The sequence below is a fragment of the Gigantopelta aegis genome, chromosome 8, assembly GCF_016097555.1.
Source record: "Gigantopelta aegis isolate Gae_Host chromosome 8, Gae_host_genome, whole genome shotgun sequence".
Lineage (NCBI taxonomy): Eukaryota > Metazoa > Mollusca > Gastropoda > Neomphalida > Peltospiridae > Gigantopelta > Gigantopelta aegis.
In genome coordinates, this window is record NC_054706.1 from 56,356,681 (window position 1) to 56,383,657 (window position 26,977).

Below are 26,977 nucleotides of genomic sequence, written 5' to 3' on the forward strand. Positions count from 1 at the left end.
CCTCGACTGGGATCCGAACCCAGTAGGCCCCCTACCTACCAGCCTGTAGACAGATGGCCTGCAACGACGCCAGTGGTGGTTTTCAAGACATCAATGAACAAACATTACTCCGCCGTTAAGGAAACGTTAACAATGACTGGAATGTTCATTTAGCAAGACAGTTCTACGGTAATAAACAGAATATTACATTTGTCCATGACAGACGATGTTTACGACACTCGTGCCTAAATTATCGCATATGATAATTTAGGCACTCGTGTCGTAAACATCGTCTGTCATGGACACTCATATAATATCCTCTATGTATTTCACATCAACATCTTGAGGCATTGCACAAACAAAAGAAATCCTGAAAGCTATATGATGGACAAACAGGCAGTAATAAAATCTAGTCCCTTCCAACTGGACCGGTAGGGACTAACAAATAAGACAACACATTGGTAATTCATTTTCATTTTATTTTTACTTTTTTCATTTGTAGTTTTTTTTTCTTCTTTTTTTTTTTTTCAAAAACATTTGTTTTTATAATATACAATTAATTGATCATGATACTAGTTATAACATACAATCGGACATTTTATCTAGTATATAAATGACTAGCCTAACATACAGTTTCGAGAGGCTAACTTAAAATCCCTACATAATCAACAAACAATATTATAATCTTCTATTAGCAAAAGGTGTTCTAAAACAACATGTCTACCTGTATGTAAACCTGCTGCTTGCCTGACAAGTTTCTCATCAACTGTGACATATAAATATAGGTCAACTTGATATGTGATCTAAATTGAAAAACATTCAGGCACTATTATCTGCTGTTGTTGGGGAGAGATACAGATGATGGTGTCTAATACAAGCAAATAGTAGCCAGCTACTGTGTCTATAATACAAATTTTTTCCTAAATTCGATGCCACAGAGCTTTTTTTTTTTTTTTTTCAAAAACACCACAAACATTTAACACAAGAGACAAAGACATTTTTAGTTTTTTTGGACATTACAAACATGGATGATGAGATGAATGGTGAATCTGCAGTATTTCCATTTTGGTACGGGACCACTTGACAGAGCCCCGTGCTTCACACTTGCCGTCAGTTGAGCTATCTTGGCATCATCACCCGGGGTACACTGAACCGGCAGTGCTTACCTAGTAATCATCCCCCATGTGGGTCATACACTCAGAAGTGGGTGAATCATCCCCCATGTGGCCTTACACCTACCCATTGACCCACAGAGCTTTAGTTTGATTATTCTTGAGTCCAGTTATGACATTAAACTTACATGTTGTTAACCAGTACCAACACTACATGAAGAAACCCGATGTGATAATACATCACCACAAGAAAGTACAGCACAAGTTTGCTTCGCATAGGGGCATCGGGTTTCTTCGTGTAGTGTTGGTACTGGTCAATAACATGTACACAGTAGCAGGCTAAGATTTGGTCGTCGAGGGATTGCCTAAGTATTACAGTCATCACTAGCTCTCACCTACAACATATAAACAAAGGAGATGGCTGGAGCTCACTCTACCTAACCGTTGACATGCGCTCACGAACAATTTGACTGCAACCATTGTGAATTTAACACAGTAAAGAGCTCGCCCGAGGTGCTTGTCCTGTAGGATAGCACTACCTTATGGACTGATTGTTGGGAGTTTTTTCTTGTCCCAACCAGCACCCCACTACTGGCATAACAAAGGTTGTGATATGTGCTGTCCTGTCCGTGGGAAAGTGTTAATGCATAGATGTAGCAGGTTTCGTCTAAGACTGTCAAAAATTATTAAATGTATGACATCCAATAGTCGATTTTAAATTTGGTTCTATCATCTTCTATCACATTCATTTAACATTAGGTGCGAAAACCATTTCCAGTGAGTGACCAATCACCAAAATTTTGACACCATTATGCATTAAAACCAGATAAAGTAATAAAACAATCAGGAATATCTTGTTAACGATATATGCTTTAAATATATAATGCAATTCCACACAGTGTATAAACACTGATGTCGGAAGTAATAAAAACCAAATACTTAAAAAAAAGAAAAACAAATATGCTTTAACTTAGAAGAAAGTTGCTGCGTTATTCCTTTAATGATTACTTGCACCCATATTTTGTCTTCAAACATTTTGCTTCCATGTACATTAAAACAGCACATCAGATTAATTTAAAAAACACTGCATTAAGTGATGCTAATGCGTGAATAGATATAAAAGATAAGACACACACAGACTGAGACAGATAAGTAGGTAGGTATTTAAGTTCACAGGCAGGCAGGCAGATACCTACCTACCTTCATTCTCACGTATTTACCTACCTACTTAAGATACCTATATACCTGTGGAATATAATTATTCTGTAAGACTTGTTTTGTTTTATTTGAGTAGGGGTGTCGCTTTAGTTGTCATGTTATTGATTTAAATATCTGAACTCCTCTTGACCTTTGAAGTAGCTTGACTTTTCAAAGCATATTGTAAAGAGACAAACGAACAATGAGAAAAAATGGTCTGTTCTTCGGTCTTAACAGAAATCACTAATTTTAACTCATTATCCAGCAGATTTGTGAATGACACAAAAACTTTTGTTATTTTCTGAATGCAAGTTTTCTTAATTTACAGTACTTGATAAAATTACATGTAATTAAGCCAGGGTGGTGGTGGTTGTTGATTGCTATGGTTATGATACAAATAATTAAAATATCAGAATCAAAATCTTAACCAGGGTGGGGATATTAACGTTTATGGAATGTGAATGACAAAGGAAAGACTTGAGCTATTCGAATGATGGTAAGCCATTTTTATATACCGGTATCTATACACGAAGGTTATCCCCCTTAGAAACACTCTCTGATGAAATAAGATTTTAATCAAAATTATATTGTGTGCCTATCCATATGGATTGCCTATAAACATGTATTTGTATATAGACTTGTTAATCTTTTTTTTCTTTCTTTATATATTATGTGTTATTTGTTTTTTCTTGCACTACAATTCTACATGACTGGCCATACCGATGGAATGGTAGATAAAGAAGGGTGCATGTTTCACTGACCTCATTAAATGGAAGCACATTAGGGCCCGTTACTTTCTGCTGTAACATAACACATAATATTACATAGACATCCATTTCCTATAAGTAATGAAAACTGAATTTCAACAGCAGGTGTTTTCAAAGAACTGAGCTAGTTTTTATCAACAAAAATGCTTTGAAAATGAAAACAATTTCTAAAAATCACAAACAGAACAAAAATGGAAGCATAACAATCAATTACAAAAAAATTATTAAAAAAATTCATTACACTAATAAACTATGTACGTTAAAAATATAAATAAATTCTATACATCTGCAAGCACTTAATATTTAACATCTCAAAAGCATTCAGTTTATCACGTCATGAATCAATATTTATACATAACATTTACAAGTACACTAAAAATATGTCATTTGCAATGCACCAGTATTCATGGAATAGATCTCGGAAAATTAATATTTCACACCCCAAAAAAAAGGAAAAAACCCCTAAAAACAATAGAATACAAACTACAGTACCCAGTGATCTTGTATCGTGGACAGAATGTATGGCACCAACACAGTTTATAACAGATTGCACAACACACATGCTTGAACAAAAAGGAATAATGTTAGCCGAGTTAATTTGCATGTTTTTTCCTTTTCAAAGGTCTTCATTGTGTTTCAAAGGTCTTCATTGTGTTTCAAAGTAGACACCTAAGTCAAGAACCTTTCTAAACAATGCAATTAATCACCAATGTAATCTGTAAAACATAACGGATACAAAACGTTACAACTGCCGATGAAATTCTCTGGTTGGAAGTTTATTTTGATGTTCTTCAAACTTGGGCAAGTGATTTTTAACGTACTATTAATATTGGCTTCTCAGGGCTAGTTCTGGCACTTGCAAAATTCGCCAATTGCGAATTTCAAAAACAATTGGCAAATTTTATTTTAATTTGGCGAAATAATTTTATGTAATAATTGATATTTTGTTAAAATATCACTGGGTTTTTGCAATTATTGAAGTTTAATAGATAATTTGGTGAAAATTTCTGCTTACCCAGAGCTTGCCCTGCTTCTGTACTTAATTTAAACTCCTGTGGCTCCATCCTAAGTAATAAATGTTTTGTAACATATTTTCGAGTTCAATAATGTGTCTCAAGTGTTCTGCACCTAGAACATACAAGCCAGAGGGGATGAAGAGGTTAGGTTGTCAGATCCAGCAAACATGTACACTGGGGTTTGGACACACTGAGATGGGGGTGGGGGTTTTTTTTAATTATCAAGCTTCTCTGTCGGTAATGATTTAATATTTGTCCAAAAGTCACACACTTCGTAAGTTTACGTACTACATATCCTTGTTCTATAAAACCTAAGAATACATAAAAACATTTCAGTACAAATCATCAGCAAGAATCTGAATATAAATGTTATTTAAGTGGTATAACAAAGAAAAAGGAACAAAAATGTACATGTAGATAAAACAAATTGATCTGAACAGAGTGCAGTAGTTCAACAAAAAAATAATCTAAATTTTAAACAGAATTAAGTCGACATTAGCTTCAAAAGGGCTGACAATACATTTTTCTGTAAATCACCACCTAACAAGTGTTTTCATAATTTCCACAATAAGATACAATTAAACTACTTTTCACAGTGCATACATTCAGTAGACTGGAACACATCAAGCAATGTGGTGAAAATACCGTCACGGATAAAATAAAAACAATCAAACAGATGGGAAGCCACATTGAATAGCTGTCAAGAGATATCACTCGATTATCTCCCTTTGCATATATAATAAAACAAAAATCTTGCATAGGTGTCTGAAACCAGCATAACAATGTACATTTGTTTTCCAAACAGAACACACACATTTCTGAAACCCTGAAATCCTGATCCAAGAGATGTGATCTCATTTTAAGAATATTTTAAAAAAAATCATAATAAATAAATAAAAATTAAAATAATAACTTCGTTCTTATTATTTTGTTTGAGGCTTGTTATTAACACAACCCATCATTTTAGCTGTTAATAAAAATTGGGGTTATTTGTTTTGGGTTTTTTACATGTAAATAGATAAAAATTCCAATTAACATATTAAATGATATAGGTCTAAGTAAATTACTTCAAAGGGCACTGCTTAACATGGTAATTAAAAACATAATGTTTATTGTCTAGACTATGTTTATCTACGTTTATCTGCCCCAACATACCAGATCATGTCTCATGTTTACAAACACACACACATAATGGTCATATAGACCTGTATTAATCAATAGTTACTTCACAAAACATTAGTCTGTGATCCAGGTACGGTAAGAATAGCTAAACTCTTAAAACTATTTCTGGGTGGGACATAGCCCCAGTGGTCAAGCAGTTGGTGTAATATCTATGCCCGTCGGTGGGCCCATTAAGCTATTTCTCATTCCAGCCAGTGCTCCACAAGTGGTGTAACAAAGACCATGGTATGTACTATCATGTCTGTGGGATGCTGCATATAAAAATATAAGATTCCTTGCTAATAATCAGAAAAAGTAGACCATTGTATGGTAGCAGTGTGTTTCCACTATCATTATCTGTGTCGCGCTTAATCATATGTTCTACGCCATATAAATAAAATGTGTTGTGTGCGTCATTAAATAAAACATTCTTTTCTTCCTTCCTTAAAAAATTTACTTCCTTGAATAACCCATGTACAGCAGGACACAATATTTCACAAGAACCATTGTTTCGTTCTCTTGTCGGTTGTGTAACTTTAAATTCATGCTAACTGCCAATCTGTTACATGGGTGTACCGTTACATGCTTTGAACCAATAGATGCAAACTTCAGAAGATAACCAATTCCAATGGAAGTTTGTAGATAGATGATTAGGCTATACAAATATCATTTACACAGCCAAACAATCTGTTACATAGAAAAAAATTACCGTCTTCTGGTTACATAAAATTCTGAAATATTGTCCTCTGTTTTACGAAGCTATCTTAGCGCTAAGATCACCATAAGTGCAAAACTACAGTAGGTATCTTAGGGATAAGATTGCTTCGTAAACCGGGGCACAAGTAATCTATGATTTATATTTATTAATACTACAATTCCCATTATTTTCACTATAAAATCATTTCAGACCCACTAATACAGGATGATGAAACTTAAAGGGACATTCCTGAGTTTGCTGCAATTTTTAAGATGTTATCGACTAACAGAGACATTTTAATGATTGTAATTACATATCAAATATATTTTTCTGCATAATATATTAGTGGCTGTATATTAAACATGTTCCTGATTGTTCTAATATATGTATTAGGTTAAATTTAATTTTATTTATATATATATTAAATATATTTTTTCGTACATACGAAATTATTTGAAGACAAAATCCAGTTTGGGCTTCTTACAAATATTAAGATGACCAGAAACATATTGAATATACAGACAATGATATTCTAAACAAGAAAATATATTTAATATGTAAGTTTAACTGTAGAAATATTTTATTAGTCGGAAACATTTTACAATGCAGCAAACTCAGAAATGTCCTTTTAATATATCATTCATCTTCATCAGTCATTCATATCACTGTTCTCACTGTATTGGTATTTGCAACTGTATTGGTGCATGAAAATATTGGTGTGATTTCAAAAAATAAGTAAATTGTAAATGAACAACCATTCTCGAGAAATCCCTCGAGAATGAAGTATCATACTATACTTTTTTTTTTAGGGGTGGTAATATGAAAACCCGAGCTGTTCTCGAATTATTTCAATGCCTTTGAATATATATTTTGGAGATTACAACAGGGCTTCTAGATTATGGTAGCCCCACTCCCATGGCTAGTGGTATTCAATGTTGGGCTAGCAAATAACTACTATTGCCATGCCCAACGGCTAGTAAAAAAAACAATTTGTCAAATGTTGCAGTTAAGTCTATTTTGTAAATATGAATATCCTGACCCCACCCCAAAGTCAGTGTTTCTTAAGCTCCATCTCCCTTGTTAGGTGACATATCTGATTATTTACTATTATTTAGTAAAATTGTATTAACTTAAAGTAAACTAGGGCTAGTGAATTTTTAATTGTGGCTAGTAAATTGTTTAAGTCACTGATCCCATGGCTAGTGGATTTTAAAAAAATACTAGAAGCCCTGTTACAAATTTTATTACAATAAAAAAGTTTTTTTAAGAAAGTTGATTTTCTGTTATAATTTAATACAAAGAAAAATTATAAGGAAGTCATTTCCATTGCATAAAATTCATTTCTTTAAAAATACATTTTATAATACCGAAGACCAGCATTCGGAACAACTAATTGTTATACATATTTGTAATCACTTCTGAACACTAAAATAATGACCTCTAAAATGTACATATAAAAGAGTTGCATTAACACATTGAGGTAAGTAACCATAAGATAAATTCTCTGGGCTGTTCCAAAAATTATCAGAGAGGTGGGAGGCAATTTGGTTTCTATCTCATTTCACCCCCACTCTTCAGCTTCTCCTCTCTTTAAACTTCTTTTGCTTTCTCTCGTCTATCGGTGCCACAAACTTGTCAACCTTGATGAACATTTGCCTGTCACCACTCAAATAACAGAATTAAACAAACTGCCGTTATTGAATTTTGAAAAAAAGAAGAAAAAAAGACATACAAGACATTGAAAAAAATATAAAGAGTTGGTTTTCTCTCCCCATTTTAATAACTTCTGGAAATGCCCCTAACAGTGCGACTTGTAGTAAAGATTTTCTATATTAAGTTTGCTACAATTACTCACAAATAATGCGATAAAATCAGTTTGACCTTATTGTTACGTTAAGTGATCAACTAAAAATCTTAAGTTAATTTCATGTTACATATTATTATTCGTAAGGGCTGTTCTATAACTGAAGACAGGGGTGGGTGGGTGGAGGCACCATAATTATTAATTTTAGCCTCTACACATTTGGTTTAAATAAAATTATATTTTGTGAGTGGTTGGTAGACAAAAAGGTGCCCTCCACCTAATCCACCAACTCCTAACTGTTCAATTCCGGAACAATACTTTCCTAAAGAAAAAATATTTGGTTTACTGTAATACACCTCATTCTAGTAGTGGGTCAATCAATATTATATTTCATTTCCTTTATTTACTAAATATATTGAAAAAAAAAAAAAAAAATAAGGAGGGAGAACAGATTAAAATTGTTGTAATAAAATATCTAAAACAATTTGGCGCCATTTTTACGAGACTATTGGGTTACAGTAAACCAACATATTTTGTCATGGTTGGTCCCATGAGGACACAAGTTCACGAACTAAATTGTTTATCTCAAAAAAGTATTCTGTAACTATACACGAATCACGTTTGTGAAGAGACACTATTCTCCAGCAGTTATAATCCCCTATTTCCCAGCAGGGGTAAAATCAATCTAGTAACAGTAATAGTAACAGATACTAGTAATTAAATTAATATATATATAAAACTCTGTCCATATACAAAATATTATCTCCCTTGCATTAGCAGAAACACGTTTGTCTGTCACCGATGTGTTTAGCAACACTCCCTGGCCTTTGAGAAACTGTCGAAACCCGACTGCCTGGCACGTCGCAAAACATGGAAATATCACAATGTCGCAAGAATAATATTTACATCCATTTGTTTTATTTGTTTTCCTTATAGCACCTCGTGTCGTTATGACAACGGCTGTTCTTGATCTTTGAATGGGGAATACGGAATTTGATCAAGGATTTTTTCAATATACGAACTCACGTCCACAACAGTTTCTTCAAACCGCTTCACGAAAGGATGCTCCTGGAAAGAAAAAATTTAAAATAATAACTGGTATGTGGGCTTTGAAGCACTTGGTTGGAACAAGAAAAAGTTACAGTTTGTTTTGTTTAATCATCAGCTACTGGATTTCAAACATTTGGTAATTTTTTACTCATAGTCATATAGGAAACCTGCTCAAAGCAGCAAGGGATCGATTTAAAGGACTTTACCACTGACGCCCCTTTGTTATATTGTTCTAAGTGTAGATTATTTTGTAAACAAGTACAACGTTTTAGCCCATGAGGCCAAACATCTGCATCATCAATTAAACATGTAATTTAAGCCTTATAAACCTGATACTAGTGATAGTAATATATTTTGGCAGAACCCAGTGAAGATTGTCAGAAAATAAATCGGAAATCAGAGATTACACGTTTAGCACGTGCATCACACTTAATGCCAGCTATCCACTGCTGAGGATTTCCTCATCAAATGGTTGAGGTTAGGTCTGAAAGTATCCTACCGTTTTGGGTTATTAGCTTTGTAAATATTCTTTGTCATTTGTACAAATATTTTTATTGAAAAAGATAAAATAGAAGTTAATTTAGCAATCATGTAATTTGTTTTAATGAATAATGGAGAATGCACTCAAAAGAGTAGATTCATGAAAAATAATTAACTCGCCCCTATAGGGCATAAATTCTCCATTACATAACAGTGTTCTAGTTAGCACTAAATAGGAGGGCCGCAAACCCTGCCCGTATTTTATGCCGCCCTGCCTTTTTTTACGGCCATTCTATTTTTCGGTGTTCAATTTGAACTGTGGCAAGTCTAGCTAATTTATGAGTTAACTCCCCTGACATAGGATATTGTTTATTTCCGATTGTTATAAAAACAAGTCGTAAAAGTTATAAATCCAACTACTTTTTACACAAAATGTTTTTAACCCTTCCTGCCCCAGAATTGGCCACTGGCGAAGTCAGAGGTTAAATCCGTGGTGGGTGTGCACGTAAATAGAGTTTCCTTCCGTTTAACCATTCCAACACGAGAAAGGAAACTGAAAGCATTCTTTTAATCAAAGTAAGCGTCCATTTTCTTTCTTTCTTTTTTTTTACGACAATTTACATCCAATGCTGAATTAATATTTGTATAGTTACAGAAATATATGACTTTCTGATCGATATACCATACAATAATCATTTTCTTAAATATTTTATGCAAACACTTTTATTAAAAATTAAATGTTAGTATTGTTATTCTCTCTCCTTTTTTCAACATGGCTGACCTCCCAGCCTACATCAACTAAATTACACTTATTTACTTTTATACAATGATAGATGCATAACAAAAGCAAAAAGAACAAAACAATTCTAAAAATCTCTCTAAACTCTCAGTAGATTTAGTTGTGAATATAATTTGCATTTTAACACCAAAAATAAAATAAAAATAGATTAATAAAATAATATTTTTTTTTTTTTTTTTTTAAAGTTGGCAGGTACACAGTTAATATTTTAATAGTTACAAGTATTTGCCTAAATAAATTGTTATCATTTATTAAGGAAAACCCAGGATGACATTGTTGTTGAGCAGTGCAGAAAGAGGAAAAGGTTGGGAGAAGTACCCAACAAGGAACAGCTGCAACACGCATCAAAACATAAGACCTGCTATGATATTTCATGGGGAAAAAGGTAGACCATGGCTGTCATCATAGTGTCATGTAAAATTGATGTTGATGAAGATGGAATGACTCATGAAAGTATGTATTGTGGTTTATGTACTAAATGGAATTCAGCTGGTGCAAATGGTCATCAAACATGGATAGACAATGGATGTAAAACACGTAGACTGTGTCCCTACTGATGTTGCATGATGTCAAGTTGTACAGTATATAAAATACCTCATAATATTTTTAATTTTTTGTGTATATATGTAACAACCCAAAGATGTTAGCTATGAAACTGACCAGTGAATGTCCAGCAGTGCATCCATCCAACTGTTGCAATATTTATAAACCCTATATTATTAATTAACATTAAATCCATAATTTTCATATTTTGTTACGTTTTTGAGTGGGGGTTTTTTTTGGTTATGGTATATAAATTACTGCCTTCATAAAAAATTATTCCCGCAGAAAGTGCCTTAATAATAAGTGAGCACCCTGCCCTCCGCAAATCCTAGCTAGAACACTGCATAATGTCAGCAACCATTATATGTATTTAAAGCTCTCTTTACAGATATTTGCCAAACATATATGGTCCTTATAGGTTTTATTATAAATATATTTCTTATTTCTTTATTAAAACTGAATGCATGAAATATTTTTTAACCAAACAATTTCACCATTATAACCATTTATTTGCTAAACTCACAACACAATTTCAAGACAACAGAATTGATATATTGATTGTCCAAAAATATTGTCTGTTAACACTAGATCTTGAGGACTCCATTTTGTAATTTGCCTTTAAATATTTAAAATTATTTTTATAAATTATTGTAAGTACATGTTAAATTGAACAAGATACATGTTTTGATAAAACACGTAAAAGGTTTGTTTCGGAAAGTTCTGGCTGTAAGCTATACCACTAAACGTTTTACTCACCGAAACAGGTCACATAGTGAACCATTTTTACGGCTGATGCATGCTTCAGTTCTTGACGCACGTGCAAAAAACTTTGCTACATAGCATCCATTTTAGTTCTCATTTAAAGCGAAGAAATACTATTAAAAGGTAGCTATTTGGATCACAACTGTCTATTTATAAATATTGATATACTTTAGAACAGAATGCTTATTCTCACCAAAACTGGTCTCACTACGCTAATATTCTTACATAATAGTCAACACATTTAACAAAATAAAGTAACTACCACGTTTTTAACCAAAACACATGGGATCTTAGGACTTTTCTTCCAAAAAAACCCCAAACATTTTAAAGCATTTAATATAAACATACACACTTACCAACAATTTAGTGTATTTTGGTCTCTGTCGCTCTTCTTTCGTCAAACTGAAGAAAACATTTAGACAGAATCACATTAAAAAAAGATCTGAATTAATCTGATATTCGACTGAACTTCATCCTGCCTCTCTTGAAAACAGATAGCTCCATCACCAATTTGTATCATACTTTCAATTCAATCAGTTAGAAATAACTTGAACAACATTGAATGAAAAATCCATGACTCTTAGCTGGGTTTTAAAACGTAGGAAAGGAATATTTGTTCAACGACACTTCAGCATTATGGTAATTTGTCATCTATCATATCTAATATAAAATGATATAGTCGAGAGACAAAGAAAAAAGTTAAAAGTTTGTTTTGTTTAACAACACAATTAGAGCACATTGGTTAATTAACCATAGGCTATTGGATGTAAAACATTTGTTAATTCTGACATGTAGTCATCAGAGGAAACTACCTAAAGTTTTCCTAATGTAGTAAGAGACCTTTTATATGCACCATCCCGCAGACAGGAAAGTACATACCACGTCCTTTGACCAGTTGTTGTGCACTGATTGGAGCTAAAAAAAACCCCAATCAGTTGAATGGATCTACCGAGGTGGTTCTATCCTGCAACGCAAGCACTTCAAGCGAGCACTCGGCCAACTGAGCTAAATCCCACCCCGAGAGAGATAAAGAAAGAAAACTTGTTGCTACCGTATAGGCTACTCCTACCACAAAAGCAGCAAGGGATTTTTTTATATGAACTTTCTCCACACATAATACCTTTGATGTACCAGAACAAAGATGAATGGGATAGGAAAAACCAAGCCTATAGAAGGCGATGGATCCTACAATCCAGCACACCTCAATGTGAGTTACATGTCACCCCACTTGAAAATTAAATTGACCGTCTCGAGTTTGCAGACACTGTAAGATGTTTCTGACTAACACAGCCTTTTTGGCGACTACAAATATATATTAAATACATTTTCTTGTTTAGAATATATACCAGTGTGTTTGAAGTCTTGAGCTAATATATGTAGCATTCACTTTTTATTTTACTCCATACTATATTTTCAGACATGTACAAAATTACTGGAAGTTAAAAATCTGGTGTGGGCTACTACAAACATTAGGACAACCACAAACACCTTGTTTGTACAGACATTGCTATTCTAGATGCTAGAAGATGGGACATGGATCAGCCATATCCTAAAAAAGAAAGATGACAGGATCTCCAAAACTGCACCGAGATGAACACCAGAAGGAAAGAGAAAACGTGGTCGGTCCAAACAAACCTGGAGGAAAACTGTAGAAAAAGAACTAAAACAACTACCCATAGGCTGGGACCAGGCTACAAAGCAGGCTGCAGACAGGACTAAGTGGAGGACCCTGTTTCTGCCCTATGTGCCAGTGGGCTTGAAGAGGACTAAGAGAGAATTATTGTAAACAGGAAAATATCTTTAATATGTGATTTTTGTCATAAAAAAAGGATCTGTTAGTTGTAAACAGCTTACAATGGCAGCAAACTTAGGATATTTGTTTTAAGAAAAAGAAAGAAATGCTTTATTTAACGATGCACTCAACACATTGTATGTTATATGGCGTCAGACATAATATGATTACGGACCACACAGATATTGAGAGGAAACCCGCTGTCGCCACTTCATGGGCTACTCTTTTTGATTAGCAGCAAGGGATCTTTTATATGCACCATCCCACAGACAGGGTAGTACATACCACGGCCTTTGATATACCAATCGTGGTGCACTGGCTGGAACGAAAAATAGCCCAATGGGCCCACCGACGGGGATCGATCCCACACCGACCGCGCGCTGTACCACTGGGCTATGTCTCGCCCTTGCTTTAAGAAATTATTGTGAGCTTTTTCATCCCAGGACAAGGGCAGAAAGTTTTCTGGTGGTACTAAAATCAGAAATTCTTGAAGATTTTCATCTCTGCACTCACCATGTGCTAAGGAAATCATGGAAGTCAGGAGAGAATCGGTCTTTTGGCCTCAGTTTAGGTGGTGGTCCCTGAACTACCTGGGTCAACTGCTCAAAAACACTAGTCCATTTGGGATACGGAAACTTCCCAGTTGCTAGCTCCATCTAAAAAAAATTAAAAATACATTAGATTTTTGTAACATTACAAATAGAAGACAACACAAATTTTGATTTTTAAACAATTTTTTTTTTTTTTTAATGTATTTCATAATTGCATATATAAATTATAATTTAAAAACATATATGAATTTCACTGAATTATAATACTGCTATATAAGAGGACAGTAACTCACCAGTGTGATGCCTAACGACCAGACATCTGACCGAACATCATAACCTCTGTGAGATGCTTTCGGATCGATCCTCTCCGGCTGAAATATATTCAGAGATCAGGCTAAAACACATATTCAGAGGTCAGGATAACTGACAACAATGTAACATTTTAAATGTATAAACTATGCAAGGGTTTTGGGGGTTTTTTTTAAAATAAATATTTATTATCCCAGATCATATAGCAGGGTTTAACTTGATGTTTGCTAAATGCCAATTATAAATGGAATTTGGCAAATATAGTTCATTATTAAATACAGTCAAACGTTGATAACTCGATCTTGAAATATTTGCTTGGTCATATAGGCTACATGTATTTATTGACAGAAAATAAAACGAAAAAAGAAGGCATTTACATATATAAATAACAAAAAGTAACATTGACGTATTTTTACAGATATCAAAACCTGGTGGAACGTATCTAACAAATAAAACACTGAATGCTGAATAACACCATAAGTACATTTGTTTTACACAAAATTATTTACGCTTCGCACCTCTACTTTCATTCTCCAATCTGGCCACCCACCCTCTATTTCTGGGCCCTGCGCAAGATTGCTTGGATGACAAGAAAGCAGAACTTTTAAAAACCGATCTGGCAAACCCCACAGTACCGGGTCCTTCCCCAGATTGCTCGATCTGTGATGTATCAATTTTTAACATAACTAAATGACTGGTAATTGATAAACATTAACTGATACATAAATAGAAAAGTTAAAGGTTGACATGATTCACGCCCTTGAGAGGAAAAACAAACAGCGCTAACAATTATTACAAATGCTCTTTGAAATTAACCAGACTGTCTGTAATTAAGTATTACGTAGCGAGGCTCTCCACCACGGACGAACACCGACTACCAAACATAGGATCATTTCGTTCCGCTTAGTCGGCGATCTATTATTCTGTAATTATCATCCTAATTCTCGACAGCCAAGACCACCCGAGACAGGCGCGCTTCGCTCGTTTGACATGATTGACAATACATTCGTCTTTAAAATACTATCAGCAACGGCAGTTTGATTAATACACACACGTCGAGTTTTTTTTTTAGAGATGCATACTCTATTAAATCTTTATGGCTGGACCAAAGAATTAGGTCGAGAGATCGAGTTTATTGATTTTTCGAAGTTTGAGTTTTCGAAGGTCGTTATTACTAGTTTGTATAGCAACTCGGACGGGACAGTAGCTTCAGATCAAGAGATCGAAGTTTTCGAGAGATCGAAGGTGGAGTGATCGAAGTTTGACTGTAAATAAAAAAAATTACATTTTTAAAGTTGGTGATCCTAACTTACAAGGTATGCACTTTTTCTGTTTCATATAAAATACACTTGGGGCTACTATAAATAACAAGATGACTAGAAACACTTTGGATTTGTCACAATTTATATTTTAATCAAAAGGTTGCAAATAATGTGTAAATTAATAGTTAAAAACAGTAATTGCCACAAATATTTTACGCTACCTAACAACAGTATCTTTTACTTCATTATATTTTGCTTGCTTAACTGAAACTTGAATTTGACTACACATTTTCTGCTAATAATTTTGGAGGGTTCAACATAAACCTTGAAAAACTTCACATGGCTAAAGGAGTGTACAAATACTGTTATCCACAACTAGTTTTTTAAAAAAGATTTTTAAGTCTTTCCTCCAAACATTAAAAAAAAACCCTGCAAACTGCCAATCTCTTTTCATGTTATTTTAAATAGATGAAAATTAATTATGAAGCAATTATCATTTTGCATGAACTAACTCAAATTTTCCACAACTCTCCAGCCCTGAAAAATAACATTAAATTTGTCAATTCCAGACTTTCCAAGAATTCCACAACACAGATGGACCTTGTAAATGGACTAAAAGTGATCACTAATAACTCACCAGATAATCTTAGGCAAGTGTCATAACTTACAGCATCAAATAAATAAAACAAAATCCGATCTAAATTTAATTCACAGTCCCCTGCCGACCAAGCATCAGGTGAGTGCCTTACTACTGGGCTACATCTCACCACCTCCCCCTCATTAATGATAGAAAAGATTAAACAACTTACTGCCATATATGGTCTACAGCCAGCATCTCTACTCTTTGCTATAGAGTCGACCAGCTGCCCACTAATACCAAAATCACACAGTTTGATATTTCCTCTTCTGTCCAGCAGAATATTGGAGGGCTTAACATCTGTCAAAAAAATGCACACCAAATAAGATTAATAAAGCTATTAAAAAAAAATTATGTTACCAGGCCTTTCCCCAGGATTTTTTTAAGGCGCTTACATATTTAGCATCATTATAACACAAAAATCAACCTAAAAGAAGTGGGGTAGTGGGTTGAGAACAGTTAAGTGTTTGCCTTCAATCCATTAAATCATGGGGTTTTTTTTTTTTAAATAACCCATCAATTCCCCACCCACAACAATTTCATAATTTAGTCGTGTTAAATGCTTGTTGTCATTTCTGCTTGTAAAATACCTAAGCTAAGAATGCTGACTTCACAGTATATTCCATTTATATATTTTTTAAAAACGTTAATAAAAGAAAATTTTACGGTCTTTTTAAAATCCAGCTAACTTATTAAATGTCACCTCACAGTTTCACAAATATATATCTAGCATTATCTAACAAATATGATTATTGTAAACTAATTTAGTGTACGTTTAACTGCAATTTGTATAAATACTGCATGTTCATTTCCCGCGATCGCAATCTGTACAAAATTAACAAAGACAAAGGAAATAACCGAAACTGCAGTTGGTATTCATTGATGCAAACAACTATTGTTTTTCTACAAATTTACATCAAGATTTACATCTGTGTAATCGTATTGTTTAATGTTCGCAACGTTGTCTCTTGACACGTGGGTGTCAGCTGACTGAAGCGTGACGTATATTACGCCGAGAGCTTTCCTCAGTTCAGCCAACGAACGTTCTTCCTAACGTTCGCGAACTATTTGATTGGTGTCCGTCGTGTCCATTTGGTTTAACGCGAAGCACACAAACCAGTGTAGCGAACGTTTTGTTTTCGCTCGGTCTGGCTGAACTCAGCCCTTGGGATAGCCGACATGTATTTCGGCCCTGAATTTCGGCCCTGAACTGGCATTTGTATTCAAATTGACATGCATTGTCGGTTTGTTTTTATTACTTTGGTTCAAAGACTACAAAATTAAAATAGCAAGTTACATATCTTCCAGACATTGAATCACCGCCACATTGCTGTCATACATGTCGAATGCATGCCGTTAAAATTAATAACCTTAATTATTAAAATTAGCAAACATCATAAGGCATACGCTGTATTCTGGATAAGACCGTTTCTCGTTACCGGTCGTGAGATCGCTATTATGCTATTTTTTTTGTCGATCCGTGACTGTTCATTTTAGCAAATAACAACGTAGTTACGGTTTCGATATGGTAAATATATACCAGGATTAATGGTGACATGTTTTACTCAAGAATTTCACCTTCAAAGATGTTTATTCAATTAATAGGTATTTTCTTTGATTTGACAAGCAGTTATCTGGCGGATTAGTAGTAGCCGATCACCTGTACCACGTGACCAGCACAAGCCCGCCGACAATTAAAACGGTGCGATCAATGGACCATGGACCTCAAAGTGAACATCTAAAGAATTGCAGAGATACCAAATGGAAGTGCGATAATGTGTGGTGAATGATGTTACGGATCACAGCTCCATTGTTTTGTATACATGTTACAAATTAAGCCGACACGGTCCTGCAGTTAAGGCGCTTACCAGACATGAAGGCGCTTACTTGGCTGGCTAAGGGAGCACGGGCCATGTCGGCTTATCGCTCTAGGGAAACCCCTGTGTTACCATTTTGAAAATAAACATAAAAAATGCAATTATGTTTACCATTGTAAAAATAAATATAAGAAATGCAAATTCAGAATTATTATCGGCACATAGAAAAAGTTAACAGACAGACTGGTGGAGAACGCCATACCATAATACAACCCATCATAGATGGGCGTATTAAAAAAAGATACATGTAATCAAGTAAAAGACCAAAGAAAGTTTGTTTTAATAAATGAATTCTTACCTCTATGAATAATTTTTAACTTTTCTTTTAAGTGATTTAATGCTTTGACAGTCTGAAAATAAAGAAATATGGGTATTATTTGCAATTCATAACATCAAAATATCAAGCCTTTATTATTTTATTTATCTACTTGCAATTTAGGTCAAAAGATTTAGAAAATGAAGAAACTATGACATTACAAAAAGATGAAACTATGATTTAGTCATTTCATTTCAACTTATTTTCGTGCTTATATCCAATTAAGGTTCAAGCATGCTGTCCTGGGCACACACACACCTCTATATCTGGGCTGTCTGTCCAGGACAGTGGGTATGATTTAGTCAACATCTTCTCCAAGAACAGACATTCAACAGTTACCTCCCCTTACTAATATCTCAGTTGGAGGAGGAACCTTTTTAAAAAAAGTAAGTGCAAACTAAGTTTATTAACCTTCTGACTACTGCAGGCGAGATATCTTGCCCGACATACTGTACACTGTATTCCCCAATTCATATATCCCGCCGTTTTGCACATGACACTCCCCGGGAACCATTTATTAACAGGAAACTGAAGACAACTCAGCTTCCTGTGTCTTTAGATTTTTAATTTTCAGTGAAACATATCTTGAAGTTGAAAAAGTGGTTTTCGGTAAGTATTTTGGCGGCACGTCGCGCTCATTTTCAGGGATCGATAATACATTTTATCGTTTTACCAACAACGAAAATCTTTTCTTTTTTTAAATATTCTGGTCAAAAAGCAAGTGTTATTGGGAATAATGGACATAAATACTGGACAGCTGGCCACAAATGCCCTTAAGTAAACGCGACTTTTTCAATTTCTTGCCTAATTTAACTGATCCAAAATATAATTTTTTTAAAAATACACGAAAATAATACTAATTCAAATATGAATTTTCTTTTATGTATTTATAAAACATTCAAGTGAATATATGCGAGTAAAAATTATAAACTTGTACCGACTCAACATGGTTTTTGTCAAAAATTAATCCAGTAGTCTAAAGGTTAAGCCTAAAAGCACACCTATTAATTTTATCAAATCTAATACATGTATCACAGCCTATAAGTGAATAATGTGTTTATGACATTATAAAAAGGAATTTAAAAATATCAAGGATCACTCCTTACTGCAACTGCAATTTTTCCTAAAATTTCTTCTGGTATTGAGCTTTCCATCTCGCCATAGACAAATTTATACAGCTTATCACAGGAAATGTCCATCAGCTCCATACATATCCAGCAGTCGCCCTGAAATTTAAAAGGCAATATCAAATATAAAATAAGAATACTATTTGTTTATGTCTCCCTATACAGCTTTCTTTCATTCAAATTTGGGAGGGGGGGGGGCGGATGCGCAGTTGGTTTGGGATCGATCCCCATCAGTGGGCCCATTGGGCTATTTCTCGCTCCAGCCAGTGCACCACGACTGGTACACCAAAGGCCGTGGTATGTGCTATCCTGTCTATGGGATGGTGCATATAAAAGATCCCTTGCTGCTAATCGAAAAGAGTAGCCCATGAAGTGGCAACACCGGGTTTCCTCTCTCAATATATATGTGGTCCATAACCATATGTCCGACGTCATATAACTGTAAATAAAATGTTGAGTACCTCGTTAAATAAAACATTTCCTCCCTTTCTTCAAATTTGGGTAAAACCAGCAATCTAAAGAAATGCCAGAAATAAATAATAAACACAATGAGAATGCAATGAATTTAAAACCAGTTACCTCTTTAAAGAGAGCACCATAAAAATGCACAATATATTTGCAGTCATTCGCTCGCATCACCACATCAAGATCCATCAACAACTGACGTTGTTCCTTCTCTTCCACAGTGGATCTTATTCTCTGAAAGCGAACAAAACCATATTATATGTGATTGCCACCACATAACTTAGTTCTGAAGACCTTTCTTATTTTCTTTAACTTTTTCGGCAATTATCAGGGATCCCCCCCACCCCAGTTTTAAATACAGTGAATATATATTTGACTGCACTATCGAAGTGGTTCTGAATTGAGGGGTCATGGACACCTCCCATTCTAAAGGTGGTATGTGAGGCATCAGTAAAACTTAGTATTTTCGAAAAGAATTGTTATTATGGATAGATGAATACAGAATATATTACAAAATGCTGATACAACAGAAGTGAACGAGTGAATGACTGAATGAAAAATACCCACTACTGGGTGTCAAACAAAGGTATACGATGATCGACATCAACAGATAAATTCTAAAATTATCAATAAAATACAGTGTAAACAGTTGTGAGAAAGTCAAATTCACAAATGGCACAAATAGAGATTATTATACGAGCTTGTGTGTCGTACTGATTTTACGAAATGAGTGTCAGGGTTTTTGTATTGCCCAAGCGTAAACGAGGGTAATACATGAATCCTGACGCAAGTGTAATAATTTCTTTATTATCCATATTATTATTGTTGTTTTCTTTATGAATAACAAGACCCAACTCAATATGTTTCAGCACAACTAGAAGGAGACGACGAAACGACATTTCATATTTCAAATGCACAATCTGAGCTACAAGGCAGAGTTCGACAAATCCGCTAGCCCGACGCCCGTGGCTAGTGGTTTTTAAGTTCGGGCTAGTGAGAAACGCAAAACCACCCCCTCTCCTTATCGCTCAATCGTGTTTTTCTTTTTTCTTTTTCTCTCGGCTGAAATTTCGTTTAATAATTTTGATTGTGACGTTTGTCATCAAATAGTATCAACAACCCCATCAGTATATAATAATAATCCACTTGAACTAGGTCTGCAAACTGCAGTAACATGCTATCTCTACATCGTCACAGTTACAGCAAGCATTGTTCATTGTTTACTTTTCCCTTTCAAGTTTCTGGCACAGGAAATAAGTCTAATGGCATGTGTGTTTTGATTGGTTGGACACGTCACGTGGTAGTTAATCTCGCACATATGTTTTAGGCTAAGAACTTGGAAATCACCAATCGCGACGACAGGTTAATCTCAATCAAGTAAACCCCAGTCATGCTTTGAATTTCAGTGTTTGTTTTATTTACCTATTGTTTTCTAATTTAACACTTCGCTTACATATGGTTATCGGCAACAAGAAATACTATTTTCTTTAATGGTAACTGCACATGCAACGACTCGGCTTGGTCTATTACGTGTAACGGTTTGGATAATGTGTCGCAGCTGCCGATAGGCTACAAGATAATACCTTTTTTTGTTCATCAATTAACAACGGATTAGATGTCGCCGTTATATTCTTTTGATACTGATCTGACACGGGATGATGCCCTGTATTTGAGCAATTGGCATCAGCGTTCCTGGCGACCTAAATAGTAGGCCCTAAATGTTACTGTATAACCCACTACCAAATACACTGAACCATCTATTACCGTGTGTCACACTGTCGTACCCTCATTTAAATTTAATTATTTTGATAGTGGGTTTAGATACCAATCATGAGCTCAATTATTTTCCCCGGGGGAGAGGGCAAAAGTGAAAACGGGACAATGACGATGGCTCACACTTTACAAAAGACCAAACGTACAACACGACAAAACTGAAAGTTACAACATAATTTCAGTGTTTGTTTTATTTTACTGTTATAGTCGTAAATGTGTAATCTTACAAAAATTAGATAAAAATCCAGTTATAATTGATCAAGAATTTGGGCTAGTGCTTTATCTTGGTGGGCTAGTGGTTTTCACAAACCCACTAGCCCTGTGGCTAGTGACTTTTCAAAATATTTGTCATACTCTGTACAAGGACTGGAGAAGCAACATCATGTTATGACGTTGCTTCCCAGAATTACGTCATTACACTTGTTATTACACGTGTGCTTCGTATGATTATCATCACACCAAAACTGAAATCTTTAAAAAGACAATATTAAACATTATGATTAGACCATGGAAAGAGTGTATGAACTGTGGTAAATATAAACTAATATTGTACCAAACTATCAACACAAAACATATTTTAAAACATTATTACATATACTTATAGAACTAATTATGAGAAATTACAAAATCATGAGATACTGATGATTGTGCTGTATTCGCCACTCTCAAGGCACACCCTAAGAATCTTACCACCCCTGCAACATGAGGAACAACAGCTTATGTAGGTTGCAAAATATGAAGATATTGCATTGTTACTGAGACTTTAAGAATTGTATTTTATATTTGCGATGATTTTAGCGGGAATAGGATCACATAATTATAAGTTTTATTAGTAAGAAATATCAAGTAAATATAAAGAAAAGTCTATTTCAGATAAACTCTAGAAAGTAGACTTTCAAAGTCCCAATTTAAATTTTTTAAATATTTAATAAAAATTCAAAAATTTCAAAATCTCTCTCCATTAGTTTGTGGAGAATGCCAAAGAGGATCATTGTACCAAGATTTACAATAATTTAATCAAAAAGCAGAAGAAGATATATCAAAAGAAAAGGTGACGGACAGACACTAGACAAATCTGTATTTGAAAAGCTGGGATGAAAAATGTCAAACGGAACTAAAAAAAAAACTTTCAGGCTTTAGGAACTCACTTTAACTGCCATGACCACACCGCTAGCTTCATGGAACATCTTGTTCACTGTACCATAGTTGCCTCGGCCAATTTCTCCCAAGTCAGTTAAATCTTCAGCAGTGAAGTCAAATTTCTGAAAACAAAACAAAATTAGAAAATAACTTACATTTAGTTTTGGAAAGCAAATATAACAGTTTACAATTTATCAGGGTAAACAAAAAATGTTTTAGTTTTTTAACTGAATGTGACGGACTAGTTGCAGGAGGAAGGAGGGCAGAATTGGGTTTTTTAGAACTGACCTTTTAATTTTTCTAGTGCCCTTTTTCACCAGCTAGAGTATACTGCTGTAATTCTTTCTTGCACCATTACTGGTATATCAAAGACCATGGCAAGTGCTATCCTGTCTGTGGGATTGTGCATATAAAAGATTCCTTGCTACTAATGGAAAAAATGTAGCTGGTTTCCTCTCTAAGACTATATGTAAAAATTATCAAATGTTTGACATTCAATAGCCGGTGATTAATAAATCAATGTACCCTAGTGGTGTCGTTAAACAAAACAAACTTTAAACTTTGATTCTTTCTTCTTCTTTTTTTTTTAACTAAACAGAGTTATTTTAGGCTATGTAGAGCGCTACTCAAGGTCAGTTACAGTATTTGGAAATATTGATGTTTACAGAATCAGTTTCATTTAGGGGAATATAAAAAAAACATGCTTGTTAATTCATTTTAATACCAACATGAACTGTATACATTACCAGTATTTTATAAACCATTCATTACATTAACAAATATTTATTATTTAAAACAATATGTTCTGTGACAGCTCTTTATTATTATTCTACTCTCTTCAGACATCACATCATTTGTTTACATAACAGGGTCAAAGGTCAACATTCCTGGCTTCATATATTTCAGTCATTGACTGAAAATACAAAAATTTGTCTAGTCATCCTATCTTGCAAATATTTAGTGTTTACATGGTAAAGTATTTCATGTTATAGTTACAACTGCACATATCTTAAAAGTATTCTGCCATATAACTGTGCAATGCATAAAATGTAGTTAATTTTGTTTGTAAAGGGGGGGAAAAATGCCATAATTTACTTGTTGAGGTGAAATTTGAAGGGTGCCACTACTAGATTTGTCAATTCCTCTGGAACGTAGTCTTTCTCTGCAAAAAAGGAGCATAAACTTAATATGAACACTAACATAATAAAGTACAGTGTACAGTTATTTAATAATCATGACAATCGTTTTGCATGCAATAGTTAAAAATGATATTAAAAACTTGTGCTGAGACAATCTAAACAAGAGTACCAGTTATGTACATGTCGCCCCCGCCGTAAGTTGGTCGTTGTAACCTAGTTACAGTACGCAACACACCACAATCTCAAGGTTTGATAACTCTATATGAATTGATAAGGAAGATATGGCCCGGACAAGATTTCCTTTAATGTGCTAGTAATCCATGAAAAACAGGCTGCAGTGACCTAGTTATGGCATGCAACACACTGCCATCCCAAGTTCTACTTGTATGCATGGTTTGATGATCCTATAGGAATTGATAAGAAAGATATGCTTTGGAAATGAAAAGTTTACGGATATACCAACAGTCAATGCCATACCATAATATGACCTGTCAAAGAAGGGCATATAAAAACAGAATGTAAGAAGAAAAAAAAGATGCGAGGAAACATTTTGATCGCAAAGCGGTAAATAAAGGTTAGTAAAAAATTGACCAACATTCTATATATACATATACACACGTGTATAGTTTATTTACATAACATAGTTTATTACCAGTTGATAAACAATAATCGGATTGAATTTTTAATTCATCTCGGATGAATATACTCACATCTGCGTGGTATGACCCATATCAGCCAAAGATGGCGAAGAGATGTTTGTGAAACCTGAATTGAACTGGAGTTTTAGTCCCTGACGTCTTAATGCTGGGGAGAAAAAAGAAATACACATACAATATTGTACAAGGTGTATATGATTCACTTCAATAGTTCAAACTATACAAATATTAGGCCTACCTGTGAAGATTTCATTTTCAAAACACGATATATCCATTCACATTTTTAGAAAAACAGTTATGTTCTAACTTGACATAGTACATAAAACACAACGCAGAATTTTAAAAGGTGTTATGTCAAAGTTGCGATAATGGTGGTTCCTGCCAAAAATATTTATAAATTTTTTATTTGAAATATAAATTCATACCTTCAGCTATCTGCCTATTAAAAATTACAACCAAATAATTCCATTTACTAGTAGAAAAAATGTATTTTAAGGGGGCATCTTGACAGTGTGTCACACACATTAACTAGTGACATCACTGTTTTATGTGTACAGATTTAACAATCTTAAGTTTTTTCCCCCATGATTATTTGAAGACAACTGACAAAGAAAGAAAGAAATGTTTTATTTAACAACGCACTCAACACATTTTTATTTTTACGGTTATATGGTGTCAGACATATGGTTAAGGACCACACAGATTTTGAGAGGAAACCCGCTGTCGCCACTATATGGGCTACTCTTCCGATTAGCAGCAAGGGATCTTTTATTTGCGCTTCCCACAGGCAGGATAGCACAAACCATGGCCTTTGTTGAACCAGTTATGGATCACTGGTCGGTGCAAGTGGTTTACACCTACCCATTGAGCCTTGCGGAGCACTCACTCAGGGTTTGGAGTCGGTATTTCGATTAAAAATCCCATGCCTCGACTGGGATCCGAACCCAGTACCTACCAGCCTGTAGACCGATGGCCTACCACGACGCCACCGAGGCCGGTCTGACAAACAAAGATGGTGATTAATTATTTGGAAAACCCCTCATAATCCAGTATAACACTTTTAAAACTTGTTATTCTTGAGTTAATTATGGAAAGATAAAGCATGGGGTCGATTAATTTGTAGTTATTTATTACAAATAAATGGAAAAATAACAAAATATTGTAGTTTCAACTTTGACATTAATTGTCATAAATTGATGATGTCTACTAACTCCAAAACTGGAAACTGACATAGATCTCATTTTGAAAATGAACTTTCCATGTGTATATAATTGAAAAAACATTTTTAAAAGTAGTAGAAAATAACATATCAAAACATGTCAATAATAGATACATGAACATTCTTAAGACTAAATGAATGAACTGGAATGATAAATAAAATACTGTAAACAAATATGTACATGTAGCCTATGTAGTAATTGTCTAATTCTGAACATGTACATATATTCCATTCAATGATGGAAGAGTGGGTTTTAATGGTGTAGATGTAGCCTATGTAGTAATTGTCTAATTCTGAACATATACACATATTCCATTCAATGATGGAAGAGTGGGTTTTAATGGTGTAGATGTAGCCTATGTAGTAACTGTCTAATTCTGAACATGTACATATATTCCATTCAATGATGGAAGAGTGGGTTTTAATGGTGTAGATGTAGCCTATGTAGTAATTGTCTAATTCTGAACATGTACATATATTCCATTCAATGATGGAAGAGTGGGTTTTAATGGTGTAGATGTAGCCTATGTAGTAACTGTCTAATTCTGAACATGTACATATATTCCATTCAATGATGGAAGAGTGGGTTTTAATGGTGAACATGTAGCCTATGTAGTAATTGTCTAATTCTGAACATGTACATAATTCCATTCAATGATGGAACTTGGAAGAGTGGGTTTCAATGGTGTACATGTAGCCTATGTAGTAATTGTCTAATTCTGAACATGTACACATATTCCATTCAATGATGGAAGAGTGGGTTTTAATGGTGTAGATGTAGCCTATGTAGTAACTGTCTAATTCTGAACATGTACATATATTCCATTCAATGATGGAAGAGTGGGTTTTAATGGTGAACATGTAGCCTATGTAGTAATTGTCTAATTCTGAACATGTACATAATTCCATTCAATGATGGAACTTGGAAGAGTGGGTTTTAATGGTGTACATGTAGCCTATGTAGTAATTGTCTAATTCTGAACATGTACACATATTCCATTCAATGATGGAAGAGTGGGTTTTAATGGTGTAGATGTAGCCTATGTAGTAATTGTCTAATTCTGAACATGTACATATAATCCATTCAATGATGGAAGAGTGGGTTTTAATGGTGTACATGTAGCCTATGTAGTAATTGTCTAATTCTGAACATGTACACATATTCCATTCAATGATGGAAGAGTGGGTTTTAATGGTGTAGATGTAGCCTATGTAGTAATTTTCTAATTCTGAACATGTACACATATTCCATTCAATGATGGAAGAGTGGGTTTTAATGGTGTAGTCTTAGTATTCCAGAGTCGAAGTGATTTAATTGTGCAAAAAAAGAAGAAAAAAGTCCAAGTA

The 26,977-nt window shown here is 34.3% G+C and overlaps 1 protein-coding gene and 1 long non-coding RNA gene across 5 annotated transcripts in view; one reads left to right on the plus strand and one right to left on the minus strand.

The window, feature by feature from the left end:
• On the plus strand, positions 1 to 13,269 carry LOC121379946. Of its 3 annotated transcripts, none has more exons than XR_005958866.1 (4): positions 1 to 168; positions 8,670 to 8,831; positions 10,319 to 10,515; positions 12,785 to 13,269. It is a non-coding gene; the product is annotated as an uncharacterized LOC121379946 (long non-coding RNA). The 3 variants fall into 3 exon arrangements; XR_005958865.1 differs by having other exon boundaries at positions 10,319 to 10,447; XR_005958864.1 differs by lacking the exon at positions 12,785 to 13,269 and having other exon boundaries at positions 10,319 to 11,711.
• The window catches only part of LOC121379945 (dual specificity mitogen-activated protein kinase kinase 4-like), a 27,019-nt gene continuing 7,147 nt past the window's right edge, over positions 7,106 to 26,977 (minus strand). For both annotated transcript variants that reach the window (XM_041508638.1, XM_041508640.1), the window contains 11 exons: positions 24,466 to 24,559; positions 23,712 to 23,778; positions 22,625 to 22,738; positions 19,818 to 19,937; positions 19,218 to 19,337; positions 18,094 to 18,145; positions 16,091 to 16,218; positions 14,004 to 14,081; positions 13,673 to 13,815; positions 11,724 to 11,769; positions 7,106 to 8,801 (listed from right to left, as the gene is read on the minus strand). In XM_041508638.1, the coding sequence (XP_041364572.1) occupies positions 8,682 to 8,801; positions 11,724 to 11,769; positions 13,673 to 13,815; positions 14,004 to 14,081; positions 16,091 to 16,218; positions 18,094 to 18,145; positions 19,218 to 19,337; positions 19,818 to 19,937; positions 22,625 to 22,738; positions 23,712 to 23,778; positions 24,466 to 24,559 (1,082 nt within the window). In that variant the 3' untranslated portion in view covers positions 7,106 to 8,681. The remainder of the gene's footprint in view (positions 8,802 to 11,723; positions 11,770 to 13,672; positions 13,816 to 14,003; positions 14,082 to 16,090; positions 16,219 to 18,093; positions 18,146 to 19,217; positions 19,338 to 19,817; positions 19,938 to 22,624; positions 22,739 to 23,711; positions 23,779 to 24,465; positions 24,560 to 26,977) is intronic.